This window comes from Aedes aegypti, chromosome 3 (assembly GCF_002204515.2).
Source record: "Aedes aegypti strain LVP_AGWG chromosome 3, AaegL5.0 Primary Assembly, whole genome shotgun sequence".
In the NCBI taxonomy this organism is placed as follows: domain Eukaryota; kingdom Metazoa; phylum Arthropoda; class Insecta; order Diptera; family Culicidae; genus Aedes; species Aedes aegypti.
In genome coordinates, this window is record NC_035109.1 from 104,981,587 (window position 1) to 105,007,712 (window position 26,126).

At 38.8% G+C, this 26,126-nt stretch overlaps 2 protein-coding genes across 2 annotated transcripts; one reads left to right on the top strand and one right to left on the bottom strand.

Annotated features, from left to right (window-relative positions):
* Positions 1-781: 781 nt before the first annotated feature.
* Positions 782-5,497, top strand: LOC5563662 (serine protease easter). Its single transcript, XM_001647823.3, has 5 exons — positions 782-1,009; positions 1,078-1,485; positions 1,557-1,653; positions 4,793-5,082; positions 5,145-5,497. The coding sequence occupies exons 1-5, from the start codon at positions 946-948 to the stop codon at positions 5,459-5,461; spliced, it is 1,176 nt and encodes a 391-aa protein (XP_001647873.3). The 5' UTR covers positions 782-945; the 3' UTR covers positions 5,462-5,497.
* Positions 5,498-5,997: 500 nt separating this feature from the next.
* On the bottom strand, positions 5,998-23,545 carry LOC5563566 (serine protease easter). The gene is made up of 4 exons (XM_001647822.3): positions 23,221-23,545; positions 22,828-23,157; positions 6,695-6,797; positions 5,998-6,627 (listed from the first exon to the last, which is right to left on the bottom strand). The coding sequence occupies exons 1-4, from the start codon at positions 23,288-23,290 to the stop codon at positions 6,012-6,014; spliced, it is 1,119 nt and encodes a 372-aa protein (XP_001647872.2). The 5' UTR covers positions 23,291-23,545; the 3' UTR covers positions 5,998-6,011.
* Between the last annotated feature and the right edge of the window lie 2,581 nt (positions 23,546-26,126).

A 26,126-nucleotide genomic window follows, 5' to 3' on the forward strand; every position in this document is an offset into this window, starting at 1 on the left:
ACGATAAACAGTCTCTCATAATGTGCAGCATGTTATGATAGTTACAGAGAGCAAAACGTGAGAGATTCTCTCAATTTTCTCAGGATTCAATCCCTGATTTTGATGCGTTTTATGGATAGAAATTTGATCCATAAAGCTTCGAGTGGTCACCGGTTACACTTCTAGATCTGACTGTCTGTTTTCCACGGAGTTTGCGGTTGACCCAGAACACTGAGGAAAATTTGCATTTAGCTGACATAGCTGTGCACAATATCTGTTTAACAAGACATAGTTTTGGTCTTTTTGATATGAGCCCAAAAAAATCAAACAAACGGAATTTCGATGGCAATGAATCCAGTTACGTAAAATTTCATTTACGTATTCTCGATCCAAGACGTAAATGAAGGTCGCAATGGAAATGAGAGGGCACTTTCGATCCGGTCGATAGGTACCTTACGCCGTCCGTGTCCCATTAAGCCTCAATAAAATTTATGAACTGGTACCACTGAAGCAAATTAATTGGTAGAAATTCCCAGATTACTTCCAGTAAAAACCTAAGAAAACCGCAAACTGCACGCAGGTAACCAGTGCTTCGCTCATCTTCATTTCACTACCCGCCGAACAAAACTGAATCGCGAGCCGAGAAACAGGTTTTATATCCCAATCGTGGCGCTGATTCACCGTGTTGATATCGTGTTCTCGGGGATTCTCCCGCTCGCTCTGCAATCAAGTGTCGTGCCTCGTGTCAGTGTAGTTAACGACAGGTGTAAACGTGTGCACTTCGGGTAATCCCAACGACGGAAAACCGGTCAGACGGAGACGGGCAGTCGATTGCTACCGGTCAGTTATGTGAGGTGACGACGAATGCTTCCATTGGGATCTGGATTGCTGATTGGCTTTGTGTACATTCTCAGTTGCTAATTGGTTATCGCGGTGCATTGACTTAGTTTTATAAGCGGTCTTAAGATGTTGTTATGCTTGGCATTGGCTGTGATCGGGTTTTGGACTAAAGCCGATGCGCAAACTCAGTGTAAGTTGCTTGTTTGTATATATGATACGATGATGATAATAAACAACGATATCATTTCGGTAGCACAGATCGCGGAAGCTGCAATACACCGGTAAAGGCGCCGGGAACTTGTGTCCTGGTAGTGGAATGCGACTTCATACGACGAGTGTTGGCGAAGCCGATTTTGGAGAAGAACGATGTTCGTTACATCGAAGCCAGCCGATGTGGGACTCACGAGGGGAAGGCTCTCGTTTGCTGCGCTCGACCTACGGGATCAACTCCCAATCCTGCCAGTAGTTCCACCAATGGTAACACCAATAATAACGATATTGACAATCGATTTAGTTCGGGTTTATCGTTGAACGATCGGCTGAAATTGCTTCCGCAAGTACCGAATTGTGGCGTTCAGTACGATGATAGAATCGTCGGTGGGGAACGTGCCGGTATTACGGCCTATCCCTGGATTGCAAGAATTGAACACTACGATCAGCGAAACAGTGAGTAAACACGATCACGAGGTTTTTGTCGTGACAAGTATTGATTATCATGCTCGTATCTCTTCGATTAGATAAATACGCGTTTCACTGCGGGGGATCGCTAATCAATGAGCGATACGTGCTGACAGCGGCCCATTGTTTGTCCGGAATTCCCAAGGGATGGACTATGTAAGTATCTATAACCATTATTTAACCAATTAGTTAGTCCTTTGTTGGAGGCTTGGTGATCAAATAGTCGTAAGCGGTAAAAGATCAGCTGTTTAGCGAGCCCATGCTGAGCAAGGGAGGAGGCCGGTTGTCAAATGGGAGTAAAATTGAAAATTCGACTAGTTCAGAACCAGTTTTAAGGTTTAACGCGGAGAAGTAAAAATCTTTATCCGCAAGTTCAGCTAAGCAATGCGATTGAAAGCTATTATTCACAAGCAGTTTCTTACTACGTTCTACTGCAGTGCGCTGTTGGCAATTTAATCAGCAAATTATGTTTAACTCGTAGAAGAGATGTTTTCGACAACATTAAATACGTCTTGACCATTGTTCGGTCGTTTTTTTGTATGGTTGTTTACATTTAAGGTAACATTTAAGACCGTGTTATTTTCCATATCTTTTATCTCACTCTAACAATTTTCATCGAAACTTTGCAGAAGCAAATCTCGTGTTTTAGTGAACAGATTAAGCTGAAAATTCAATGGGTTGTGCACTACATATATAGAATCATATGATAAGATTTTGACATCGATATATGGAGTGGCCCTTGAGTTCCGCACATTCTCAAAATGATTCAAAACGGCATTTGCACGCTCTTTATTACAAATTCCCTAGATTGGAAAGATAGAGTCATGACGTCTTTAGCAAAAATAATCAGCTTGACCTGTGTCATTTGATAGTATTGATTTTGTGACTAATTGAAGGCCATGAAATTCAATTTACTACTTGACAGTACTTAATTAATCCATATAACTAATGATAGCTGCATTGATCGTAACATAACAGCTGAAGGTCATGGACGGGGAAATCCACTATCAATTGAAAGCTGTTTCAATGCACTTTCATATACAGTTGTGGAGACCCATTTCGTAGTTATAGTTTTAATCGTTTTCGTTTATTATCACTCGTTCTCGTGTCCGGTTCCCACAATTGTGGGACCCCGACGTGATTTTTCACTCGCGCTTTACCAACCAAGCTACCGAGTCACTTGGTGACCCAATAACTGAGTTGACTACAAGTTTATAATTCAAATCCCTACAGACCACGCAGACCCCTTTCATAACCCATATCCATCCAACTCAGGTAGGTACGATACCCAACTAACATTTAGTGCAAATGTAAACATGCTCTAGGCCTTCTTTATACGGCTTTATGCTGTACATACGAACGAAAGCTTCTATGCGATCCTTTTACCAACAAATCTGGCGAATGTACTCAGCTACTTTTAAGCTGTGTTGGCAGCTCTCATTCATATCGATCATTGCTCTATATCGACAGTTATACGACAAGTAGCTGTGTAACATCTTCGGAAGGCGCTTTCTCAACCATTTTGCATCTGTTGAATAATTATTATACAGCTCCGCTGTATTATCGACTTAATATTATTTTTCAAGCTGTTTCACAGCTTCCGGAATTCATATCATAAGTATCTGAATTTAATGTTCCCAACGTTACCTGCCACCGCTTGGAATCGAACTCACGATCTCTGCATCCACAAGTCTCGACGCTGTCCTTGTTGCCACCACAGTCTATATCAAAAGGCAAAGAAAACACACCGTTTTGTTCTACACCGAAAACGGTTCACACAATATTTTATAATGATCGTAAAAGATGTCATAGCCGCGCTTACACCACTTCATCAGGCTGTAAAAGGGTGCGAAACGTCAAACGCAATGTTTACATCCAACAAGCTGAGTAGATGCGCCACAAGTTGTTGTTTTACAGCATACTGCTGTATGCTCGCTGTATAACTAACGACAAAGCGCTTCTTAAATATATATTGGGCAGCATAACAAATCATATTGTATAGAAGCAGCCGGATTAATGATGGCGACTTTTAATCCACATCATTAGGTTGCTATCCTTTAAGGTGTTGAGTTACAGCTTAGTGTAAGCTGCAAAAGCGATAACTGAAGAAATTTATTCAGCTAAGATTTGTAGCTGCAAAACGTTCGCGTTACAGCTGTATTAACGCTAATCGTTCTATTTTTGACAGCTTTCATTTTTTGCTGCGTTCGCTGCTTCAATTCAACTATTATACAGCACAAAGCAAATCATCTTGGCTTATAGCGCTAAAATTGTTAGTTGGGTAGGCAAACAGTTTAAACACTACACAAATCGCACTCACTCTGCCCGCGTGTGTAGGAACATGAAATGGATGGATATGGGTTATGGAAGGGGTCTGCGTGGTATGTAGAGATTTGAATTTTAAACTTGAAACCAACTCAGTTATTGGGTCACCAAGTGGCTCGGTAGCTTGGTTGGTAGCCCAGTCAACATTTTGGGTGGTATAACTTTTGTTATACATCATTCTATATGAATCAATTCAATCGTATAGAATGCACGAAAAGGCTATATACCTACCAAAGTGGAGGCTATATGCGTACTTGGCACGACTTATTCGGACTTTCTGCGATCAGATATACGATGCCACAAAATTTGGATGAAAATAAAAAACAAAAGTTTCCTGCGAGTCTCGAACACGGGACCTCTGGATCAGGAATCGGGCACCTTACCACTGTACCACCAAGAGTTGCTATGATGGGTGATTATTTGCCAATGTTAATACACGTTTCATGTAAAGCGACTCATACTTTGTTGTTCTTTGAGGCCCATCGTCAGCAGATAGACAAAGTTTGGGGAGCAATTTTTGCTAAGTTATTGCGATTTCATACGATACTTACTGGATTGATATATGATATGTCAGTTTGTATAACATAACGTGACTCTATGTTGCACTATTTACGACATGTTTTGTTGTAAACACAGATTGTCGTTTATGAATCGTATTGGGGATTTATATACAACTTGTATAGACATTGAGAACGCTTAATATGGCATCTTGTGCAATTCTGATTTTGGCTGCATGAATATGTGATTTTGGATGCACATTCTTATACGATACGTGGTTCACTGGGTAAGCGCTCGTCTAGCATAAAAAAGTCCTGGGTTCATATCCTAGCCGAGCACGTGGATTTTTTTCATAATTTCACCCATTATTTGTCCATCTTTACCATGCGTAATGAGTTAATTGATTCAATAACCATGCGGATTGGATTACCGAACAGCTCAATATAAGCGTCAATTTATCTTTTGTTAACAGCACTTCCGTCCGACTTGGCGAATGGGACACCGCAAGCAATCCGGACTGCGACGATGGCGAGTGTTACGATGTCGTCCAGGACATAGCCGTCGAAAAAGTGATCATCCACGAAAACTTCATCAACTCGCGCACTGAAGTACACAACGACATCGCCCTGCTGCGATTAGCAAAACCAGCTGTAAATTCGGACACGGTTACGCCCATTTGCCTTCCTTTGGACAGCAGCTTCAGGAATCGGCCCTCAGATGGATCAAGGCTGTTTGTTGCCGGTTGGGGTCAAACAGAAATGGGTAGGATGTCTACTTCGCTTTATCGTTGATCTAAGATTATAGAATGCATGCTGTATTTTCAGATTCTGGCAGCCGCTACAAATTGCACGTATCCGTGCCGAAAGTGACGATACAGCATTGCCAAAACAAATACCCTGCAGCCAACATTGACGAACGGCAGATCTGTGCCGGTGGCGAAGCCGGTAAAGACTCCTGCCGAGGCGACTCCGGTGGTCCGTTGATGGAAGTCTTGCCACCCACGAGACAACAGCCGCAACCGGCTTTCTACATGATGGGTGTGGTTAGCTTTGGCAGACAGTGTGGATTGGCCGATGTTCCCGGAGTTTACACGAAAGTCAACCACTTCGGCGATTGGATATTGAACCATATTGAGCCATAGATTATGCAAATAAATTCCGGATAAGTACTTAACCTATGACTTTATTTCTTACTATTTGTATTGACTTTGGGATACCCATCGTGTGGGATTTTCATGAGTTTAAGAAGAAATCCGAATCCGTACTTCGTTCCCTAATAGCTACAACTAGAAAACTCGAATTTTGTGACTTTTGAGTTAAATATACCAAAATATTGGTCTTAACTAGATCTTTAAGATATTCGAAACTTATAAACGTGTGATCTAAAGCAAACCAATTATAAATTTATAATATGTTTTCTAAACTTGGTATCTCTACGTAGAGTAAATGTGTATTATATTAAATAAATTGTACAATTCGAGGAATTATGTAGATTTGAATGCTACAACTAGATACCTCATCAAAAGTTAAGAAACAGCTGCCTATCACAAAAACAAAGCGGAAATCATTTTTTGGGTAGAGATTCCTCAGTAGATGGCCAATTGAATCAATGAATGAAATGTGATTTATGTCCAGTAAACAACCTGTGATATATTCAGAAAGAAGTACGCATCAATACTCTCAATTCGTCACTTACTCTTCTATATTCTCCAAAATCCAATCCATATATTTACTGACTCTAGAGTACACTCCCGGCACGTCTTCGGTGCCGCATTTTTCCGTACCAAAACTTACGATACCCTTCAGGAACCACGCAATCTTGCCGCCTACGGTATGCTTCTTCATCAGCGGGCCACCCGAGTCCCCTCGGCAAGAGTCCTTGCCGACCTCTCCACCGGCGCACAGCTGCGTGTCGATGATGTCCACACTAACCGACGAGAAGGCGTCCCGGCACTTATCGTTGGTCCATCCGGGAACTTCCAGGAACATCTTGTACTGACTGGCACTCTTGTTCTCCGTTTGACCCCATCCGGCCACCATCATCCTGGATGTCTCCGTTGGCAGTTGTTTTTGTTCCTCCGTCACCGGTAGACAGATCGGTTGAATGAAATAAGTGTAAGTTACCGGTAGAGCCAAGCGAATCAACGCTATGTCGTTGTAGTCTGCGCCATTCTCCTGGAAGTAGTCTTCGTGGATGTAGTACGATGCGATCAGGACGTCCTGCTGGGCATCTTCGCAATCCGTTGGGTCGTAATAGTTGCAATCCTTGTCAGTTTGGGTGTCATATTCTCCGAAACGAACTTTGTAGCTAGTGGAAGGAGGGTGGATATGGTTAGAGAATGGCGGTGAGACTGTGGGGAAAGGTAGATTCTTACAGTGTCCAAGAAGATGGCACGCTGTGGATACAATGGGCTGCCGTGAGTACATATCGTTCGTTGATCAGCACTCCTCCGCAGTGAAACCCGAAGCGTCGGTTGGCTGCGAATGAGAACAAGAGTTGTTAGTAGTGTGGGACAAAATTCAGATTATCGTTCCAGTTCACTTTTTGTATTGCATTTGGGTCCCATAACAACTGTGCGAAATTTCAACTCAATCGGTGAAACTATAATTTAGCGCCTACCCTTAAAAGTTTATATGGGATTTACTATGGGAAAACCTTCTTTGGCTATGAAAAATAACCAGAGGTCACTAATGAACCTAAACGCAGACTTCGATAGTTATTTTTACGATGCAGAACATTGCCGAAGACAGCGAAGTCATACTATACTTGTAAAAAGAAAGCTCAGCGTTAAGATTTTTTCACGGATTCCAGAATTCTTTTCCCGAAATTCCATTATGAATAGCTCTACACAGGAAAAAAAAAATGTTTTGAATTCAATGTAATGTAATTTGAAGTATATTGTGAAAATAAACTAAATGTATGTATTATCACAATATTATGTGGATTTAAATTAATATACATTTACTGTTCATCCAAAATTGTGTTATTTTGGCATGATCTTGTAAATTTAAAGTGAATTTGAATAAAATATAAGTGAACGACAGTTGAAATTTCCGTTTACTTCATGCTCCAAATATGAGCATAAGAATAAACTCAAATTTACAACATTTTTAAGCTGTGCAAGGATTTTCCCGGAAAATCCCTAAGAGATTTCTTAAGGAAGCCCTCCCAAGAAGTTCCTACAGGGCAGCGAATCATTTGTCAGCCAACACGCAGCAAAATAAAGACTGCCCTTTTATGTTCTTGTGCAACAAACATTGCTTCAGGGCTTGATACACTAGACTAGAGGATTCATACAGAAATTTCTGCAGAGGTTTCCTTCAGGAAATCTTACAGGGATTCTACCTAATAATTTATTCAAGGATTCCTGCAGGTTTTCACCAAAAAATCCTTCAGGAATTCCTCCACGGATTCCACCAAGATTTCCTTCAAGTATTTGATCAAGAATTATTCCAGGGATCCCACCAGGATTGTTTTTCAAGTATTCCACAAAGAATTCTTCACGGAAAATCTTCCTCCCTTGGATTCTTTCCAAGAATATTCCTAACGTTTGCTCCAGCAGTTTCTCCAGTGATTCCTCCAATGATTCCACCAAGTATCCCTGCTGGCACCCTATTAGGAATTCATTATTCGCAGAGCTAGCAATAAGACATGCAAAGTGATTGGTGGTTGATAACTACACTCAAAATAATCCAAACGTCATTGTTACGTCAAAACATACGTGTTTTTTTTTCCATCGCACTTTTCACGTAGCTCTTACGTAAATCATAGATTGTTGTAATTTTGGACCAGTCTGATTTATGTTGACGATGTTTATCATCATTGCCTTGCGCCGACCCTGTGATTCGTATGTATGTTTGTTGTATATGTTATAATAGTAATAAACCGACCGCCGCGACGAGCAAACGCAACTTTGTGTCTAGTGTTCTTTTACGTATCGCGTACCGAAATTCCCCCGGTGGTTTTGTCGGTACCACTGTGTACCTGGTGGGTTTCCGTGGTCAAGCCTTCCCACATAGGTAGCCCAGAATGAACGCATGAACTTTTGAACTTCGTCCATTCCACCGGCGCTACACGTAAGAGCTACGTGGATTTTCCGGTAGCCTTTACGAAGCGTTTCAATAGGACCTAGATGGTTTTGCATTAAATGTAACTGTAATAAAGACCAACCTTATTTTTAATAGGCTTTTGAAGAAAACTAATTCCCAATTGGAAAATACAAACAAACTTATAAAATTGTGATATTTTTTATATTCAATCTGAGCATTTTGAATTATGTTTTCCGAATTTTGTTAGTTTGGTTTGTCTTGTTGCCTTCGCGTGCTATAATTGAGAGTTATGTTTGATCCTTCGACCTTGACGTTTGCTCCTACGGGGGCCGGCGATGAGGGCAGGATCAAACAAGTCGCGCGTCGGTCGAGTAAAGTGAAAAAGTGCCGCGTCCGATTAGTTCTTTTTGATCTTTCGACGTTGACGCTTGCTGCTGGGCAGTGCGTCAAGAAAGCCCGATAAGTCGTCAGTTGTTTTCCCTCTCGGGTCGCGCGCCTATTTTCTCTGAGTGCTTTTATATAGCCGAGCAAACGAGTGAAGCTGAAAGTGGATTGTTGCTGCTCAAGGATGACTGATCAATTGGTGAGCTCGTTTCATGCTACTATTTTTAATCTTTAAAATATGCATGACTGCACCTTTAATAGTTAAAACGTTGAGACGTAAATATGATTTTTCAACAAACTTTGAAAGGTTCGTCACTGTGAATGTCGACATAAACTCTGATTCATAAATTATTTATGTCTAATTTTTTTTCCAAAACTCCTTTTTCTTTTAACCTTTATTTTTGTAATTAAAAAATACTTTGAATGGTTCGACACTACAAGTGTAGACGTGCGAAAGGTTCACTTTATTCAATAAACTTTGAAAGATTCGTCACCTCAAGTGTCGGCATAATTTTTCTCTTCATAGATATTGTTCATATCAAATGAAAATATTATATTTACATATAAGCATGTTTATACCTCACAAATAATTATTTATCATAGTCTAATCGCTTATCAAAGTGAATCCTGTGACCCAACGATCCTCCCCATTAACAAACATTCCTCCCAGTAACCTTTGTGGAGATGCAGAGGCAAACACGGTCTCCAAATTAAGGGTATGCGATATGGATTTTTTCCATGTCGATGCGAAACGAAACGATACGCGGAATATCTTGCGCTGATAATGACGAAACGAAACGAAATTTAAAAATGTTTCGTGTAACTCGATACGAAATCAAATATCTCACGAAATTTTTCGAAACGAAACGAAATTTTTGAATTTGTTTCGCGGAAAACACGTTTAAGTTTTTTTTTTCTTGTCAAAAGCTGGAAATTTGATCATAGGCATAAAAAACGTATTTTTAAATCCTCTACCATATGGAATCATTTGTGTTGCTCAGCGGAATCCTTACATGTTTTGGTAAGACTCTTCTCTGTTTGTTTGAAATTTTCTTAATAACTTTATAAGGTTTCATTTCAACATATCTGACATTCACACAAGGCAATAAGTGTGTTTAATTTAAATGTTACAACTAAGAAGTGGGTCGAAAAGCAGTTACAAACATTTAAAACAATCTCAAAAATATTGAGAGGAGCCCAAAATTAATTTAATTTCTAAAAATCAATCAAAATGCCTTACAATTTTTTTAATCATGTGGATGTGATGTTATGCTAATACATACCATAAAACATGGAATAATGATATTCATTTTTTTTACTGTACTGTATGCTTTGTGGCATGAGTAAATGAGATAGGGGACACAAGTCGATAAGTGATCATGAAAACACTAAACTGAGAAGCAGACTCTGTCCCAGTTGGAACATAACGCCAGAAAGAATAAGAAAAATAAGTAGAACAAAGGAATCACTGGAATACCGTTTTGTCTCAAATTCCGAACAGACTCATATTCCGAACACTTCGTTTTTGTATGGTGATTTGGTTGAAATGTTTCGCTGAAATATGTCACCAAATAACAAGGAAATGGCAGTCAATTGCAATTCAATTTTAACGTCTCCAATATAATTTATACCGCGGGAGTAGTAATGATTCTCTAGTTTGATGCTCAGATCAATTTATTTGCGAAATAATTCATTTGAATGTGATTTATTCATGCTGTTCGGAATTTGAATCAAGGTGTTCGGAATATGAGACAGAATAAACACAGTGTTCGGCATTTGAATCAAAATGTTGTTCCATCCTTTTACGTAAAAACAATACTAAAACTAATTAAATCAACATTATTATTGGTACACCCAACAGCTAACCGTTAGGCTTTGCGAAGAAAAATTAAATTTCACAAATATCAGCCAATTTATGCCAATCATATGCATTTGAAGTCACTCTTGGCCTTAAGTGTTCGGAATATGAGTCAAAACGGTATTTGCTTTAGTATTTGCTGGAGTATTGAATTAAATTAAATTTTATAGAATCCATCAACACATACCTAAGAAATCGATCAAGATAAATTTAAAAGAACTGCAAAAGTAGTAAACTCCAAGAGATATTGCGGCAGCAACTTAACTAGGATTGCTGTTGGTGTTAATTTAGAAGTTCCTAATAAATTTTCTGGAAAAACCTTGAATAAACTGTGAATTAATTCTTGGAGGGATCAAATTTGGACGAAAGCAAACTTTTAGAGTAAACCTTGTGGAAAATACTGAAGGTATTTCTATTATTTTGAAGAGCAAATACTGGAGAAATGATCCTATTCCAAAATCTGTGAAGGAATTTCTGGACGATTTCTGGAAGAATTAGGGATTGTTGATATTATCTCATTTTCAGATTCTTTGTTTAAAACTGACTACAAAATCACATTTTCACTAAATTTTGAGCCTCGAGAGTATTTTAAAAAATATTTGAAAATTTCGAAAAAAAAGTTTTGAACCTATGTACGTTCAGACAATCCGTCTTTCAATGTGCTAAATTCAATGTTTGGCTCATTTTTTTTCTCGGGATTTAGATGTGCGAAAATCGAAAAAAAAAATGTTGCGCTTTTCCATTGTGAAATACCCTAGGTACCCCACCAAACTTGAATCTTTATCCGGAACCAATTTTGATGGTGCATGCAATGCATAAATCAAATTTATTACTGATTTGGTGAAACTAGAGAATTTTGAAACTTGATGTCGGTATTGAAAAGGTTAAGACTTTTGCCTTGCGGCATTTGGCTTCAAATACCTATAATGATATATTATCAATACTCGCATTTTTTTTTAATTGGGGGTCGTGAGGAAATTATGTCACGTTATAAGAGGAGAGTGGTACAGCGTGAAAAAACCTAGATTCACTTTTCGATAAAAAATAATGTATGCATCTTCCTTGTTTAAGGTGAATATAAATCGAAGGCTTACCTCAGAATTTCAAGAGCACAAATCTAATGAACCCGACAGCGGTTCAAGCTGAACACTTGATCGATTGGCCATCGAGTAACCAATTGATAGAGTTTTCAGCTTGAATGGTCGTCTAATTCTTTAGATTTGTGCTCTTGAAGATTTGAGGTGTGGCTTTGGATCACCCAAACCAACGCGATTTTTTACGGCGACAGCGACAAACAATCGCTGCGATTTCGCTGCTACATGTAGAGTTTTATGACACAACAACAAAATCGCGGCGATTTTTTGTCGCCATCGCGGAAAAAATCGCGTTGATTTGGGAGAGCTGTTCTTATACTGTGTTAAAAGTGACGTCATAGCGGGAAAGCAAGAAAGAGAACTAATGCGCGCGCATCAATAATCTGCACCACCCGAGCAAATCCAGAACATCAGGGACTCACGCTCCGCAGCTTTTTTTACATTTGTGTACAAACAGCTTTTGTGATATATTAACTGATTTGCTCAACAGGACACGCGATGTTTCTCGGAGGAAACCGTGGTTTTGCTTTCTTCATTCTTATGGAAGATAACATTGCGGTAGTTCATCAAACGCAGTTTTTTCTTTCCTGGGCTATTCGCCGCGAGGAATTTAGGACAAATTGGCGTTTTTGGAAACTTTACAACGGCAGTGCAGTTTATCATATCCTGCGGACCAGTCAATACTACAGCCATCCAACAGTTATGGATAGCACACAGATATGGATCAAAGTTGGATTAAACGGAGAATATCTCATCAAATAGAGTAGCAATTACGCAGAACCTATTTTACCTACGCGAACCATAAATCTAAACAAGCATCGCAATCAACAATAACATGCTTAAACACTTTTGTTCCATTCGTAGGGTGACTATATCCTGGAGATTCAAAATCAGGGCATTTCGCAATTGTCACAATTTTTTTGTGCAAATTTCATTTTGTCTCAAATTTTGAACACCTCATATTCCTAACAGCAGCGATTACAAAGATCTCGAGAAACCTCTAATAAGTGGGTATGAGCATAAGTATAATAGTTAAAATACAGTACTGACCCGATTTTGTCAGCCCCCGATTTTGTCTGCCCCCGATTTTGTCAGCTTTTTGACCCGATTTTGTCAGCCTATTTTAAATTTGTCAAAAAGTTGTTATCGTTATGTTTTACCACGTTTACATTAAAATTTATGATGATGTTTGATGTCATGCACGCATAGGCGTAGCCAGAGGGGACAATGGCAATGCCTTTTATTAAGTGTTAAAAATCGATATTACCAATAAAAGGGAGGGGGGACCCCCTATATAAAAAAAACTGGCTACGCCCATGTCCATCGCCCTCTTGAAAGTCCATGTAACCATGTAACATATCAAAATTTGGAAAACAGGAACAAAATAAAATGACCCGATTTTGTCAGGTTCCCCATTTTGTCAGCCTAAAATTCATCAAGGGGCTGACAAAATCGGGTCCTTACTGTATAACTAGCCTTTTGCTAAAGCAATAATCTATCACTTTTCAGAAGACACTAGGGTTTAGAAATCTGCTTGGTGTCTGATCATGATCTCGCTAGGAAATAACAAACATGTAAAAAACAGCCTAAAAATGTCGAAAGTATGTTTAAAGGATTCTAAAAAAATATTCAAAATCCGCTAGACGTTTTTTCGAAGATTTATTACAGATTATTCAAAGAAATGCCGCTTTGATTCTTTGAATCACGGTTTCACAACAACACCGTTGAAAAAACTTCTGACGGCGGCAAACCGTGCGACGACCGGAAGGTTAATAGAAGTTTCAGAAGGAAGCTTTCGTTAAGTTTTCATAGGAATCTCGTGATAATTCACCAAAGATATCGCTAGAAATTCATGAAAAGTCCTACAAAATATCAATTACTGTTTTTCGAACAGATTTGGCAAATATCTTCATTGTAAGCCGACAGTTACTTCAATACAATTAAGATAATTCCAGGTAATCATGGAGTGCGAGATGCTATTCGATCGAACAAACTCTTTTATCTGATATTTGAGACTGTTCCTCCATAAGTTCTTAACTAACCTGAAGGATTTCTCTTCATCAATCCTCTCTTACGCTAAAAATTTCACCAAATTAAAGAAATCTGTAATGCGATTCATTATCCAACAACTCGCAAACATGTTACGAAAATCAGTTTTCTGCAGTAATGCAAAGAGAACAACGATGAAGAGAAATTGATGAATGCAGATAAGCTCTTATTAAAATTTAATGTCGATTTATTTGAGTTCCAAAAACATGAAAAAATAATGAGAAAGACAGCGATATAATTCTGTGAAAATACAAAAAAAAGATAGTTTGTTTTTTAGTACAAGCCCAAAGAATTATATTAGACAGCATCGATAGATGCTAATTGAATATTTTTGCTATTTCATGGTATTAGGATAGCTTTACCTAATTCGAAGTATTGCTGACATCTCATGTTGTTCGCCAAGCAGGAAAAAGCAGGACAACACATGAAATATGAAAAATAAATCAGGACAACTCGACAGAAGCTCAAAATCAGGACATGTCCTGCTAAATCAGGACGGATGGTAACCCTATCAATTCGTAGGATATAAAATTTCATACATATGCCTAGAAGCGTCGATTCATATTTGTGGGGCATTGAAACCCATACCACAGTTGGTCGGTGTTCAGACAGACCGGACTAGATGATATTTTGGCGTTCTAAAGATACGTTAAGGACTCAATCAAATGTGATTTTTCCTATGCTATTTTTATACAGATGTATCATCAAATAGATAAGTTCCATTATTACAGCAAATAACACAAATATTTGGATATTTCGCATGCCTTGGAAACGTTTTTCTGGAACCATGAAAAAACACTTGGTTCAGTCTGTCTGAACACCGACTAGTTATGAATCTAAGATAAAACGATTCCTAAAGAAACGCCAAAGCGTATGCTTTCACTAGCACACCATTCGTTTGCCTCGCAGATAATTTGCTGTTATAGTGTTCTGATCCATGATATGAGTCGATTTGATCCGTAATACGGACCCATTTTTGACTGTAGCTAGGAGTAGAAGTAGGCAAAGCGTTCGGCCTTTTTTTGTTCGAAATTAAACTCGAATTTCGCGAAATTCCGTTTTATTCCGTTTGTTTTCAATTTTCCGTGGAAATATTTTAACAATTTGGCGAAACGAAACGAAATAGCAAAATACAAATTTCGCTTGTGCGAGTTCCGTGGAATTCCGCGGAATTTCGTTTCGAAGCGTATTTGACGGAATCATTCGGTATTTCGCATACCCTTACTCCAAATAGCAAAGGTTACACACTAACATTCCTTCCCCTAATCCCACCTGACTGCAAGGACGTGGCCGGCGCCGTTATTGACCCTGTATAAATAGAGGCACTGAGTTATGCACACTGGAGAAGATTATGGTCAATCCCAGCCGAACTTCTAGTTGATTCTTTGTGCATTTTCACTGACTTCGATCAATCACGGAAAAGCAACCATTGATATGTGTAGTCAGTCTAAGCTAAGCTAATCTAAGCTTGCCTTCGCGTGCTATTATTGATAGAGGTTATAAATCAGGTATAAAATATGAAGTAATGCAAGAATTCTTCGGTATTCAAAGCATATTTACCTCGAAATCAATCCAATACAGGGTTGAAAGTTCAGCAGCTTCTGAAGTTCTTCAAAAATTAAGCGGGCGCCATCTTAGGATTTGAGCTCAATACCGAATGTACGTACAATATGCAGATGTCAAAATGAACTTAGGCACCTACCTGAATTTCACGTAAGTGCGATAGGTAACTTCAGTAACAATCACTGAGTCACTATTTGGTGGTTATGAATGGCTTAGTGATCTTTATCCAGGGTGGCCATCAAGTTTCCATTTTGAAATTCCCGCTTTTTTCCCGGTACAATCACCAAAATTTTCCCGGTTTTTTGTTTAGCTAATCGAAGAAATTTTAACTCAATTTCTAATCTTTCTATTTCTTCTTCATGAAAATAAAGAGTTCTACAAAGCAAAGAACACACTTAGCATGAAACATAAAAATCTGTTAAATAATCCACAGAATTCGTACTGTGAAATATGGTTCAACTTTTTTTTTCAGTTGAACACAGCGGTTTCAACATAGGTAAATTGTCAAAAATTCACTGAAAATTCGGTAAAAGTTAAAATTTTACAAAAGTCTGTGAAAAATTAACTTAAAGTTCGGTGAAAGTCCATCTTTTTACGATATACCGAAATTCAAACTGATAATCAGTGAATTCATTAGGCAGCCATGGTTACAACTGCGAAAAAAGTTTAAATTCCAAATAGCTCCCGTTGTTGAATGCTTTGAATGGAAACAAGTCAACACCTGAAATTTAAAACTTACTGAAACGTATGGTAAAATTTACGAAATTGAACAAAAAATCCATAGAAAAATTGTATAAATAACACAGCTCTTCGGTGCTTTTGACAGCTGAACGTTTTCTAGCTTCACGAACGTTTACATATCACCGAACGATTCACCGATTTTTTTTTGTTCTTTATTAAGGTGATTTTTAGCGCATACGGCTAGTTCATCACCATTTGTCAGAAAAGCACCAGAAAGGCTGCTTTTAATAAGGAGTACCGTGCCAGTACCATATTATAGACAGCGCCATATTCTGAACGGTCCGTTCCTTATGTTGAACATTTATTGTTTTTACATCCAAATTAGTAAACTGTCAATTCGAAACATGATTCATTGTAACACTTCAAAACTAAAATACATGGTTAAGTTGTTTTTTCAACAAATTTTATACGTAAAGTTCGTTTGCTGTCCATAATAAGGAACAATGTGTGTTCATAATTAGGACCATTATACCGCCATATACCGTCCATAATTAGGTACATGCATGCGTCAGACTAACATATGATTTTTTAAATAATTGATAATTGATGGACGTTTTATTTTAATCTATACGTTTATTTAGATAATAGACAAATGCAACGGCAAGACAAACCAACATTCCAGCTGTTGAAATCCTTAATAGTTTAAGTTTTTCAATGAATTGAATTTTCTTAGCCGTTCAGAATATGGTGCTTGCACGGTAATTCACCGAAATTTCTGCTGTTGAGATTTCGGTGAAATCGCACAGAAATCTGTGATTTATTCTCAGTGTGAAGTTTAAGATGAAAATTAAACAAAGACTTACATGTAGAAGCATGTTATTTATTATGTACTTGCTGTTTTTTTTTGAAGAATGATAAATTAGATACTTTGATTGATTGTAAGAAAAAAAATGATTGAACCTTGATTCGAAACATCAAGTCAAAAAAGTTTGAGAAAAGTTCAAAAAATGTTATTCCTGGCAGTAGTGGAAAGATTTGAAAAATATTTCAAATCCTGGTTAGCGATTTTGTGAGCAAAGTGAAACATGTTTAAGACGCATAGTGTAAAGATTTTCCACAACTTCTGGTTTGTATATTTATAGCTCAAAAATGTTCGTCGTTCAACATGATTTTCCCGGTATTCATTTCAAATTCTCGGTTTTCCCTTCTTTTTCTCGTTCTTCCCGGTTCGGTGGCCACCCTGTCTATCTTAGTCAGGTGAAGTGGAGGTAAACTGAATTTGGAATGATCAACGTAATTTTTCACGTAGCAATGACGTTTGGATTATTTTGAGTATAAGTGAAAGTTTTATTACATTATCAGGGTTACATTCATTGATCAAGGCTAGGGCTATGCATACTATGATTAATTGTTTCTCAACATCCCGCCTCAAAAGGCCTCTGCACAAAAAACTTTCCTTCTCTTACACTCTTCCATTAAATTTGTAAACAACAAGGCCAGTAAATGTCAAAATCCCATATAAAATCAAAACAGTGCAGTGACTCATTAATTAATCCTCACGGTTTACTATATTAAGGCTAAGTAGCCCGTCACTCGTTTTGGCAACAATGATGACTTTTCAGCTTGCATTTTTTTTTAAAGACAATTTACACCGTCTTCAGCCAAAGGCTGCACAGACTGAACAATCACGAACATTAGGCAACGGACAATACTGAACACCCATTAGCCAAGTGATGAATTTTTCGTTTGATGAAAAGTTTCCACCGACTGGAGTGGGAATCGAACCCACGATTCGTGGTACAATACGCCTAATCGACTGACGCCGCTAACCGCAAGGCCACAGCCCGCTTGCATTTTAAAGTGATAAAACTCAGTCTTGATAGTTTATATTGACTTGAAAAAGTATTACTGTACGCGCTAATATGCATAAAGTATGCTGATACTTTTTCAGCTGAGTCAGTGCAAAACCAACTGATTTTCTTTGATTCGAAATCGTGAGATGAATTAGCAGCAATCATCAATGACGCGTACAAATTTCAATGACGGCCTACTTTGCCTTTAGAAAATGATCTAGTGGTTCGGAAGGTATATGGTACGATAGGAGTGACGTCACACGTTTGCCATTGTAATTGCAGGATTCATTATCTTCATAGACGGTAACGGGAAACTTCACTTCTTCATCCAAGACTTTCAGCAAATAAATGACCCATATTGCTTCACAACTTGCTTGACATAGAGTCATCAATTCAGCTTCTGTTGTAGACAAAGCTATGGAAGCTTGCTTCCTTGTTGCCCACCGAATTGTTTCCCCATACAGCTTCCGAACATATCCGGATACAGATCAACGATCATTTGGATCATTTCCCCAATCCGCATCAGCAAAAGTACATAATGTTTCTGGAGTAGTGGACCGACGAAATATCAATTTGTTATCTGCTGTGCCCCGCAAATACATCAGGATACGCTTCAAGTATGTCCAATGTTCACCTGTAGCACAGCATTGAAAACCAGCAAAATAACTCACCGCTGCACAAATGTCCAATGAGCTCCTTATATGGTTTCGTCGTGAATTGTGTTTCATCTGCACACTTCAAAAACTTCAAATGTGGATCTATTGGAAAAGACGCAGGTTGACAGTGCTTCATTCCAAAACACTCGAGAATTTTCACGACGTACTGCTTCTGATCTATCTTCATTATACCATTCTTCCGGTCCCGTTGAGACCAATACAAGTTTTTACCTCCTTTTAAGTCAGATCTTCTGCAGCACTGCTATTTCACCCGGAATATTGTCTTCAAATTCTTCAGCACTTAATGCAAATGTAGAAATTTTGCCACGGTTAACTTCACCAGCTTCATCAATTCCAAATTCATCTCCTCCGGCCGCTTCAACGATCAATGTTTCATCCAATTCCTCATCGATATTTGGTTGTTCCGGTTCTTGCAAATCCGACGGGTTTCTGTTACTTGTTTCAGGTTGTTGAACTTGGTAACATACTACTATTAGCTTGCTATAGTCTTGATGCCTTGCCGACCTCGGTTCATCACTGACTTGCTTTATTTCAGATTTCTTCTCGTTGAAGACAACATTACGTGCGACGAATATTTTTCTTCCATTCCATACACGGTATCCGTTTGGCGCGTATCCGACAAAAACTGCTTTTTCCATTTTATCGTCCAGCTTCCTACGCTTCTGTTTCGGTACATGAACAAAACATTCGGTTCCAAATATTTTCAACTTTTGGTGTTTTACTCCCTTCAATTGCAGCTGTTGGACTCCGGTCAGATATGCGGCGGTATAAACTGCCTCACCTCACAATCGCTTCGTTACTCCACTTCCTGAAAGCATTGCTGTTACCTTCTCAATGATAGTCCTATTCATTCCCTCGCTGACATCGTTTTGTTCCGGCGTATTGGCGATCAAATGTGAGGTTATGTTGCGAAAGTTTTGCAAATTCAAATGAATATTTCCGCTTCCCTATGCTTCAAATTTCCAAAATGATTGTGGTGATTTTTTTTCCAAAGTTATCACAAGTCACTTCGACTAGGATGCGCCAATCACCATTCTAGGACAGCGCCATCTTCGCATTTGAGCTTTGCGTTAGATCGCCAATAAGGAATGGTCATTTCAAGCTGGATACCCTTTTGTCTGCAGAATGCCTTCAATTTCTTACTTCCGAATTCACCTCCATTGTCGCATCTTAAACGAGATACCTGCACTCAAAAATGAGCACTCGTCATCGCTTCATACGCCAACAGAAAGTCAATCGCTTCATCTTTTGATTTCGGTAGTTACACCATGGTCATATGCGTATATTCATCATAGATGTGATGAAGTACTCCATTCCATCCACCGATACAGGCGAAATCAGGCTACAGAGATCACTATGCACCAACTCCAATGGACACATCTTACGTTTTCCATCCCGATTTTCAAAAGTCTCCCAGGTTCAGACTCAAAAGGTTCACAAATAATTTCGCCATCACTTCCATCAGCATCAATCAGCTCCATTCAATATACCATTTAATTTTGGACCAGCTTCCACAGATTATTTGTCCAAGATGACCAAAACGTTGATGCCAAATTTCCAGCTGTTTGCTTATTCTGTCCCTTTACAATAGTTACCTGCCGTTGAATTTGATGGCAATTCAAAATCCATTACATACAGCACACCAGACTGCTTGCTAGTAGCCACTACGTCCTTTTCTTGATCTTCAACCGCTACCTTTCCATTTTGAAATACGACTTTTTTTCCGGAGTTTTCTAACCTTCGAAGAGACATTGAATTCAGCGCCAGATCCGGAACGAACAATATATCTTCAACAAGAATATGAATTTTCCTTTCTCAAACATATCTTTCTGATTGCACATATGGTCAGATGCACCACTATCGAGATACCAGTATTTCTTCCTTTCATCTCCAGAACCAGCAACGAACGAAATCGTCTTCGCAACAACTCCCGTTCTTGACTGTTTTTTTTTATCTTTGAATCTTTTATAATCTGGACGAGCTCCAGTTTCGAAAATCCGCACGTTTATGGCCAATCTTGCCGCAGCCAAAACATTTAAGCAACTTCATCCAGCTCCTGGTTAGGTGAAACTTCCCACCCTCTACGCTTCGATTCAATATCGAGCTACTCGCTCTTGAGGAACTCCAAGGTCAGCTTTTTAGACACTGCTTCCAACGCTGTATTCACAGAATCGTATGATATCGGCATCGTCAGCATCAGATGACAGACTACATCTTCTTCATCTATTTTTGCTCCGGTAGACTTCAATTCGCGAGTTGAGTATGAATCGATATGTAATACTTTTTCTCTGGAACACTTCATGTAGCCCGTCCCAAATTTGTTTCGGGGACCTCTTATCCTTTACATACTCGAGATGACTGTCTGAAACTGCTCCAATCAGCACCGATCGACATTTGTTATCTCCCTTCCTTCGCTTTGCAATTTTCTGCTCCTTTTCTAGCTTCACAGCAGCCGAGTCCACCTTCTGAACTTTCCAGAAGTATTCCTCGATAGCTTCCTGCTCGATACTATGTACAACTTGTAACTGCTCCAGAAACTCCTGAAGCCTGAATCGCCAGTTATTGAAATTCGTACCATCGAAAGGCTTGTTTTGCAGAAACTTCTCGTCATCACCCATTTCAGCAATATTTCGGACTGCTTGCGTAACGAACAAGGAGCTTCAATTACTCTGGGTCCACAACCTATTAACAGAGCTAGCAATAAGACATGCACCATGGTTGGTGGTTGATAACTAAGTGAATGTTTTATTACATTCATTTATCAAGGCTAGGGCTATGCATACTATGATTTATTGTTTCTCAACATTCATTGTAAGATTCCTTCAGGAATTACTTCAAGGATTCCTTCAGGAATTACTTCAAGAATTCCACCAGCATTTCCTTCGAGGATTCATTGAAGAATTCTTACAGGAATTTTTAATAGTGTTTCTAGTAGGATTTCCTACATGGATTGCTATATGAATGTCTGCAACCAACACCATCTTATTGAATCCATTACTAACTCTTTCAGGGATTGCTTTGAAAATTCTTCCAGAGAAACATTGAGGATATCCTCCTGGGGATACCGGGAATTTCCCCAGTGATTCCTTTAAGAATTCCTCCAAGGATTCCTTTCAAACAATTGAAATTTGGAATTCTTTTATTTTCTTATGGAATTCTTATGAAAAAAAGAATTATTTCTGACTAAATCTTTTGAGCAACTACTGGTAAAGCATCTTGCGAAAATATTGGTGGTTTTCCTAACGGTATTGCTGGGGAAAATATCTGGTGGAATTCCTTGTGGGATCCGTGGAGAAATTCCTGAAAAAATGTAGGTGGAATCCCTGGAGGAAATTGTAGTAGAAACACTTAATAAATTCTACGGATTCCAGAAAATTGATTGAATGGAGTAAAATAAAGTTATTCCTGTTGGAATGCATGGAGGAAATTCTTGTTGAATTCAACGCAGGAATCCCTGATGGAATTCCTAGAGAAGTAACTGGAGAACAATAAGGAAGAATATTGGGAAAAAATATTGGAGAAATCCTTGTAGGAATTCTTGGAGCAAAAACAAAACGTATTCCCTGTGGAATCACTGGACGAATTCCTGATGGAATGGTGATTTTTTTTTAAGTAATACCTGATACAACCCTTATAGAAAAATTCTGGAAGCATCATTCGAGAAAATGAGTATCATCGTACCTGCCACACGATATACGAATGCGAAAATGGCAACATTGGCAAAGAAAGCTCTCGGTTTATAATTGTGGAAGTGCTCATAAGAACACTATGCTGAGAAGCAGGCTCTGCCCCAGTGAGGACGTTGATGCCAAGAAGAAGATTACGTTACTTCAGATCTAGGTTTTGATGTTAATATGAAGAAACATGTTGATAGAATTTAACTTTTCATCAAACTTGCCGTTATAATTATTGTTGATACGAAAGGGTCTCAGAAAAATATCATAACTGTTGTTGGATAGATTGTTATACCACAACCCCTATGTTACAGGATGGTTCAAAATTAAATTCTTCATCAGTACTAAATATTCCTTTTTTATTGCCTTAGCTTCGTACGTAAATCTAGTTTACGTAATATACATACCGTAGAATGAGTTCGTCATGTATTCAATTTGTTGGAGCTTAAGTGCGATCAAAACATGAATGAAAAAAATACATTAAAGCAGTGGAAGAAAAAAATGCTGCTCTTAGAACTAATAAAAATCCAGAACAATCAAATGCGCCAAATGCTCAAAATAAATCCCCTTCTGAAATCACTATCAGTCCAACCAACACCAGCAAACGACCCATCTCAGTACTCACGTTTAAAGTATTGAATTCTCGCCAGCCAGGGGAAGTCATCCGGTTTGGCAATTTCGCCACCCACAATCCGATCGGAGGTATCGATCCCGCAAACTCCCACCGGCGGTAAACTGGCCGGGGCTGAGAAGCGCGCCTTCAGCGACCTTGGTAGAGGACAACAAACCAATCTTCCCGCCGTGCTGGCACCGCAGTCCGACTTCATCAGATATTCTCGCTCCTGGCTGGTTAGACCTCCGCGCCTCAGCAAGGCTCCTACTGTGTCGCAATCCTTCAACGGGACACAAACTCCGCGAACTCCGGCCCCGTCCGTACAGGTATCGAATAAAGTGGCTGTTCGGGGAATCGATCCTCGGGTTAGTTACGACATTACTCGTCATATATCAATCTAATTACCAGCATGACTCGTCGCTGCAATCCAAAACAACGTCAACACTAACGGCGAAAGCCCCCTCAAGATCACCATTCCGCTAAGAATCTCCGTACGGTACTAGCGATTGCTTTTGGGCTTTGTGCGCCGGTCGGTTCGGTTTTGGCACTTGCGGAGATACCACTCGTGTCGTCGACCAGCCGAATGTCGATCGACGTGTGTGCGAGAGACTGAGCGCGCGGAAGACGAGTTCGGTAGACGATCACACATCAACGACGTGGTGACGACCGGACCGGCGATCGGGATAGGTAGGTGTACGCACACTAATTGGACCCGAAAACAGGTTGAACTCTCGGCCGAACGGGTAATCAACGAGTGCGCGAAGCTATGATTGCCCGAAATCGAACTGTCGTCACTCGATTGGTGCGGGTAGGGTAGGGGAGATACGAATTTTGCATAAAGTTAAACTTGCAGTAGGGGAAGGTGAGGTGAGTTCCCACCCCTAGGGACTATTAAAAGTGGTTTATTGCTGGGATATACACGAGATTAGGAAACACAGTGATTGACTCGTATAGGCCTGCGTGAAAGTAAAAATACTTTAACACTCACTGCTCAGCAAATACTTTTCGGTTTCCAATAATATTTTGTCAGTATACTCGTACACATATCTAGTTTCTAAAAGTGGATAATTCGGAAATGTTTTTGTTTTCTGAGTTATTCCGATGAGATATATTTACAAATATACTGACAAACAATTATTAAAATCATTTAAGTATTCGCTGAGTATCAGTTTTTTTCTTTTCACTCTAGCCTATACGGGTTAAAAACGGAAATTTAAAGGATATCGAACAGAAAATTGCATCATGGAAAAACAGCTTTAGAAAATTTTCCATTGGGTATTTTATCTTGAAAAATTTGGATAGGAGTAGTTTAGAGTGTCTTGTTTATATTGTATTTTTATCACTGTCAGTTTACCGAAAATTGACAAAAAATGGCATCACTCGAGAAGCAACGTCGCGAATTGATATTGCGGAAGCGCCTGGAAAATCCTAAACCCTCTTTATTGTGACATAGGAAATCAATTCGGAATCGTCAACGGTGAGCCCTGTGTTACAACGAAAGCATAGAATGGAAAGAAAAATGTGGTCTTAAAATGTTTGTTCTATTAGTGATCATGATCACAAGCGTGTCTTGAAAGCGTTTAAGCGGAATCCCACTGCTTCGGAGAGGAATGTGGCCAAAAAGTTGAATCTGTCCCAGTATTTTGCTCAGAGAGCCACGAACTAGGAGGGACTGCATACGTACAACGTGCAAAAAGATCCGAATCGTGATGAACGGCCATATAAGGTGGCAAACTCACTGTATATCCAGATGCTGACGAAGCCTTATTGTCTCATCATGGATGATGAGACTTCCATCAAGCGGACTTCCTGCAGCTTTCGGGGCTACTGTTCTTCGCCGTAATGAACATTTGCATCATTTTTTGCTAGCGATAAAAATATGTGAGAATGTACCTATTTTAGTCTGAATTTGTGTCGCTGATACAGATAACATCCCTATTATTGATGTTGTGCGATAGAACTATACAAATTCCTCGTTTTTCTATCAGCAACAAGATGATATCCTTAAGTTGTTCATTTTACCACCGCTTCTCCTATATCTAGAAAAAATACATTGAAATTTAACCTTTGAGCTGTCATGCTGTTGTATTTTGTACAACAGCTGTTATTTATATGCTATCATTTTACAACAAAAATATCTATCGACACCAAACCAAAATGTATTCCTCAAGAATGTTCTTAAGAACAATACTCAACAATTTTTGTTAGCAGTGTGTCCCTTTATGATGCGGTACAATCAATTTTCAAGGGCTATCAATATTTTTGCAAGAGATTTGAAATTTTGCCACCAGGCGTCGCTAGTAAGCATGAAGTTTTGCTTTGCGAGTATCTCAGGATCATAACCCTTAAAAAAGATGGCATATTTGGCAAAGTTGTTCAGCAGCTCGAGGGCTATCATTGTTTAAGCCAGTCTCCAGTTTCAAGGCTTAAATAAAGATAGCCTATAAACTACTCAACAATTTTGCCGCAGACGCCATCATTCTAGATGATCGGGCTGCTGAGATATTTGCAAAATAAAAGTTTCATGTTCACTACCCAAGAAACGATTCAATGCAGTAAATAAACATGCCTATTGCATAAACATTAAACAAAAACGCTGGTAGTTGAATAAGATTGTGTGTTGAACAAAGTAGTGATTGAATGTTTCACTCACTCAACAATGCGCTTTTGTTCATCAAGTTGTGTGTTTTTTAACTCATTAAATTTAAATTTTATAAATTGATTAGAATGGTAGTCTAACAGCCTCTAAAATAGAAACTGAACAGAAGCAGATTTTTCCATGTTGAAAGTTGTTATAGACAATCAAACATGCAATGGAAAAAAATATTGAACAATATTTGTGCAAATGTTTTGTTAAACAAAAATCATAATGCCTAATAGAAATTTGATATACCATTTCTTTGGAACATTTTGTAATCATAAACAAACAATGTTGATGAAAGAAGCGTCAATAGCAGAGGCTCAACTATGTAGTAAACAAGCTTTATTTTTCGAATAACTTGCAATATGAGAAAACAACTTAACATTACAAGCTTAACCGATGAATTTCTCAAACGTTGGTGAAACAAATTATTCAGCATTTTTGAAATATATTTGAAATAAGATCCATTACTAGTACAATTAAAACAAAACTTATTCTTGATCGCGTTCTACTGATGTGCATGGTGTCACGCTCTGCTATTTCGTAAATATGAATAGCTCTATCAAAAAGTTTAAAAAAGTGGCATATTTCATCGTAAATTAACCCGTAGGCATCCATTCCAAAGCTATGAAGATGCCCCTAGAGGTTCTGCGATGTCAGATGTTGAAAA